Source organism: Myotis davidii, unplaced genomic scaffold, assembly GCF_000327345.1.
Source record: "Myotis davidii unplaced genomic scaffold, ASM32734v1 scaffold592, whole genome shotgun sequence".
Classification (NCBI taxonomy): domain Eukaryota; kingdom Metazoa; phylum Chordata; class Mammalia; order Chiroptera; family Vespertilionidae; genus Myotis; species Myotis davidii.
This window is the reverse complement of record NW_006284844.1, coordinates 809,307-814,510: the sequence shown is the minus strand read 5'-3', so window position 1 is coordinate 814,510 and position 5,204 is coordinate 809,307. Positions and strand designations below refer to the sequence as shown.

Sequence of the window (5,204 nt, the reverse complement as noted above, 5' to 3'; positions counted from 1 at the left end):
CCCTCCCTTCACTTTCTCCCGCCCCTAACCCAGCGCCAGTGGCCTTCCCATGACCCGCACACGTCTTCTCCTGTGACTGACATGCAAAACCAGGTGCCATGGCGACGCTGCTCCCGGCATGTGCTGCCGTTTCGGCTCAAGCTCACAGCAGTTCTTCGCAGGTTTGAGGTTTCTCACGTTGGCACCGCTAACTTCGGCGCCTGATGACGGCGATGCCGTGATTTCTAAAAGCGCCATCCACTTCAGAGAGGGGGACAGACGGCTGTCCCCCGTGGCCTCCATGCACTGAGGCGGGCGCTGCGGCCACCACAGCGGGTTCCGGTTGAGTCGCCAGCGGGAGCCCAGGCACCCTGAGCCGCTCACTGTCCCTTCTGCGTTCACATTGGATTGACTTGGGGGTGGACGGTTATAAGGTCATCGAGGAGCCCACCCTCACCCTCACTCACTCGCTCTGCGTGGCCTCCCAGGTGCGGCACAGCTCGGGGGCAGGGCCCGGAGTCCGACAGTCATGTGCTGCTCCCACGGCAGGAGCTGTCTAGTCTGGCGGCAGCTGAACAGAAACGTGGGTCCAGGAAACACGTTTAAAATGAACGCACATTCGATCCCACACACAGAACCGCGTGCTTGTTTTGCGTGTTGGGTCTTCCGCTGACGCCTGCCCTCTGGTCTGGTCGCCTCCATGGGGTCTCGGGCGCGGCTGCGGGAGCCCCTGCCTCCTCACGTTCGCGCCGTCTAGCCACGGCCCCGTCAGAGCGGGCGCAGATCCCGCTGTGCGGCTGACGTCCACGCACTGACCCGGCCTGGAAGACAGCACACGAGGAGCTTGGCCGTGACATTGAATGATACTTACTCACCGGCCGCCCGCAGAGGACGATGGGGACGCGTCGCTGTCGGACCGAGGACCGACTTCTGGGAGCTGTTGGGCCGCAGGACGCGGCTTCCTTTCCGCGTCCTCTTTGCTGCTTTGCAAACATCGATCGCTTTGCTTCAGCTCCTTCCCTTTCAACGCCTGGAAATGACTCTCCATCTGCCTCACCCACTGCTGCCTTGAAAAGTGATAAAATCAACCTTTTATTTTAAAACATATTTCTATTCATTTCAGAGAGGAAGGGAGAGGGAGAGGAAGAGAGAAACATCAAGGATGAGAGAGAATCATGGGCCGGCTGCCTCCTGCACGCCCCACACTGGGGATGGAGCCCACAACCCAGGCCTGTGTCCTGACCGGGAATCGGTCCGTGGCCGCCTGGGTCATAGGTCGCTGCTCACTGAGCCACACTGGCTGGGCTACAATCTTTTATTGATGGAAACGATGAGTCTGGATGGCATTGGGGTGTGGGGGGAGCATGGGGGGTGTTCCCAGCTGGGGTGTTGGTACCAGAGCCCCTCCCCCTAACGATGCCCCCTGTCGCGTTGCTCCGCAGGGTCTACGGCCCGGCGGAGGGGCAGGCCGCGGTGTTTGCAGACGTGTGCCCCCTGCTCACGTCTCTGCTGGACGGGTGAGTGGGGACGTGGTTCAGGTCTGGGCACAGCTCCGTGCAAACGCGAGGGGAAGCCTCGGTGCCTGTGACTGCTGTGGGGTCAGGCCCCAGGGCCGCGTGTCTGCACGTCACGTCCCCCCCTCACCACCCGCTGCCACCCCGAGGCCCTGCTTCAGGGGGTCCTGGTCTGACCTCCACGGGGCACGTCCTCCACTAGAACCCGGGAGAGCTCGCTCTTTCTTTTGTTTTTTAATATATTTTTATTGATTTCAGAGAGGAAGGGAGAGGGAGAGATGGGAACATCTATGATGAGAGAGAATCTCTGATTGGCTGCCTCCTGCACGCCCCAGACTGGGGATCGAGCCCGCAACCTGGGCCTGTGCCCTGACCAGAATGGAACCCGGGACCCTTCGGTCCGCAGGCCGACGCTCTACCCACTGAGCCACACCGGCCAGGGCGAGAGGCTGGGAGAGCCTTTCTTTAGTGAGCAGATTCCAGAAGCAGCAAAGGCCGGTGCCTGGCGCGACCTTTGCCGGAGCTGCCTGGAACGCGAGGCTGACGGCTGTGGCCTGAGCTTCTGGCCTCGGGTGCCTCGTGGTGTGAAAGGCCCTTTAAAAGCCTGTGTGCGCCCGGCGTACGGCTCAGGGGCTGAGCGTCGACCCATGGACCAGGAGGTCACAGTTTGATCCCCGGTCAGGGCACAGGCCGGGTTGCAGGCTCCATCCCCAGTGTGGGGCGTGCAGGAGGCGGCTGATCCGTGATTCTCTCTCATCCTGATGTTTCTCCCTCTCCCTTCCTCTCTCTCTGAAATCAATAAAGATATTTTTAAAAAGAAAAGAGCTCGTGTCCCTGCTGCAGTCGGGGGTCCTCCCCAGACAGACACGCAGACGCGCCAGGGAGGGCGGGGGACACGCGGTGCGTGCAGGGCCCCTCAGCTGCGCCTGCACGGCAAGAACGTGTCAAATACTCTTTCAAATCTTCGGGTCCTCCCATTGGCATTGGGGCTCGTAACCCAAGTGGCAGGAAGTGTGGGTCGCCAGGATTCCTCATCTGTGCAGTGAGCTGCGGGGCAGCACCCCAAAGTGCAGCGTCGGGGGACAGCCGCCTGCAAGAGGGGACCTGGCCTTCCTGGTCCCAAGTCCCCGGGAGAGCAGTGCAGGAGGAGGTGTGTCCTTGCTATGGTCTTGTCCGCAGCGCTGGCCGCCTCTGCAGTGGGTGCCTTTTAGATCCTCAGGGAATCGTGCCAGCTCCCTCCCCTCTCGTGTACCCGAAAGCCTGTGTTTAAATCCTGCCCCCACCCCACGTATATTTTCCCATTGATTCTTAGAGCGTGGGAGAGAGGGGGCAGAGAGAGATGTGGACTGCTGCCCCCAGCACGGGCACTGACCAGGGCGGGGAGGAGTCTGCAGCCCAGCACGTGCCCTGGACCAGGAGCCACACCCTCCCCCTCCGGGGCGGCGGCCGGTGCTCCGACCACTGAGCACCCGCCAGGGCACAGGCAGCCTGGTTTGAGGAGACGAGCTCCCACAGGCAACCCCCCTGCTGCCCTGGAAGCTGGAGTGAGTGGGCTCGGGGGTGGGACTCCGCGGGGGGCCATGCACTGGGGTTGGGGACCAGCCCGGGTCCCACGAGGGAACGCTGACACGGGAAACACGGCGAGGGGATGTGTGTGTGACTGGTTGGCTCAGTCCCTGCTGCGCAACCAGGCAGCCCCGGGACCTCTTAGCAAACCGGGCGGCAGGTCCAGGAGGGGCCGTGAGCAAGGCCGTCAGAGGCGGAGCCGGGGGAGGCTCTCCTATGAGGGATGGGTCCCCTGGAGCCGTGTGGCTGCCCTGAGCCCCGTTCACTTCCAGGTACAACGTCTGCATCATGGCCTACGGCCAGACCGGGAGCGGGAAGACCTACACCATGCTGGGTCCGCAGCCCCCGGGCGCGGCACAGGGCGACGCCGGACTCATCCCCAGGGCTGCCCAGGAGCTCTTCAGGTACCGGAGGCCGCGGGAGGAGTGGGTCTGCACGTGAGGCCCTTCGCTGCGGCTTCGGGGCGAGGCTGGCTGCCTCCCAGCGCTGTTCGCAGAATCAGCCGCGCTGAGGGGGTCGCGCACCCTGGTTGGCTCGCTAGGTCCTCCTTTGAGGCCTCGCCGTCCATGGGGCGCCCCGGCACCCCCGCCGTTGAGAATCAAGAAATGCAGACTCTTTGCCGACAGGCTTTTTTCCGGAGAATTTAGCTTACGTTTCCTTCCAGCGCAGCCGTCGTGGCGTTTCCAGCTGCTCATTCGAGGGCGTCATGGCAGGGGTCCTAGCTCTCCTGTCCTGGGGGGATGCCAGGGGTGTCCCTCAGGTGCAGACGCGTCCTGGGCCTCTCGTGGGCACCAAGCGCAGGAGCTGGAATCAGACTGCCTGTCGCAGGGACGAGGGGGGAGGGGCCGGCTGCGGTCGCCCTGCCCTGGGGCCCTGGGGTTTTCCCTGAGGGCTCAGCATCCCTATCTTTAAACTTTGTCCCGTCAGCCAGGGAGAGAAGTTAGTTATTTTTGGCCCCAGGGAAGTCCTGGCGCCGTGGCAGGCGCTTCTGGAACTGAGCCGAGAGTTCGGGTCTCAGTCTTCCCAGTAACAGAGCAGAGTTTCCGCTGAAGAAGCCACACAGCGGCCGGCGCTGACCGCCCGCTGTCCGCTGTCCTCGCGGCCGGCATGGCCTCTGCAGCTCCCAGAGCCGGTGGGCGACCAGGTCGGGGCCGCCGCCTCCACGCTTCCTCGTCTGTGGGCTCGGAGCCCAGGCGACTGGTGGCTGACGCGTTGATCGGGATGGTGACGCGGTACAAACGCTGCGTTCCCAACACCGTTCCTCACCCTCTCCCGGCTGCGCTCGGTGGCTGAGCCTCGACCTAGGAACCAGGAGGTCAGGGTTACTGCCCAGGGCACAGGCCCGGGGTGCGGCTCCATCCCCAGTGGGGTGCGTGCAGGAGGCAGGCGATCCGTGATTCTCTCTCATCCTTGATGCTCCTCTCTCTCCCTCTCCCGTCTTCTCTGACACCAACCACAGTGTATTTTAAAAATAAACACGGCTGACTGTCCCCAGCGTGGCCGGTGGTGACCGGCCCGGCACTCAGGGGCGCACGGGCTTCTGGGCATAGGAGCGCGTCCCCTCAGAACCACCTCTGGCCGCGTCTACGAGGGGTGTCCGACGTCCCCCGACGGCTTCTCTCCTGTGTGTCCCGCCCCCGCCCCCCAGGCTTATGTCAGAAGACCCCTCAGAGCGACCCAGGGTCGAGGTCTCCATCCTGGAGGTTTACAACAACGACATCTTCGACCTCCTGGCCACAGACGGCTGCGCAGCGACGGCCGGGCTCAGGCGCGAGGTGCTGACCACCAGGGAGGGGAGGACGGAAGTGTCCCCGCTGACCTGCCTGTGAGTCCCTCCGGGCGCCGCGGGCGGGCGGGCTCCTGGGGAGCAACCTCCCCACGACCCGGGTCGCCGAGTCAGCCCTTCTGTCCGTGAACGTTCGCTGTGACTCCGTGCTTAGTGCACGCTGCACACGTCAGTGCGCCTTAGAATTACCTTCCAAAATCGCAGAGCAGCCCGGCCGGCCGGCGGGGCTCAGGGGCTGAGCGTCGACCTGTGAACCAGGAGGTCAGGGTTTGAGTCCTGGTCAGGGCAGGCCCGGGGTGCGGCTCCATCCCCAGTGGGGGGCATGCAGGAGGCAGCCGATCCATGATTCTCTCATCACT

At 63.8% G+C, this 5,204-nt stretch overlaps 1 protein-coding gene across 1 annotated transcript in view; it reads left to right on the top strand.

The window, feature by feature from the left end:
* KIF25 (kinesin family member 25) overlaps positions 1–5,204 on the top strand; it is a 23,597-nt gene that overhangs the window by 9,352 nt on the left and 9,041 nt on the right. Inside the window, exons 9-11 of the mRNA XM_015558366.1 lie at positions 1,422–1,496; positions 3,332–3,463; positions 4,708–4,884. Of these exons, the coding sequence (XP_015413852.1) occupies positions 1,422–1,496; positions 3,332–3,463; positions 4,708–4,884 (384 nt within the window). The remainder of the gene's footprint in view (positions 1–1,421; positions 1,497–3,331; positions 3,464–4,707; positions 4,885–5,204) is intronic.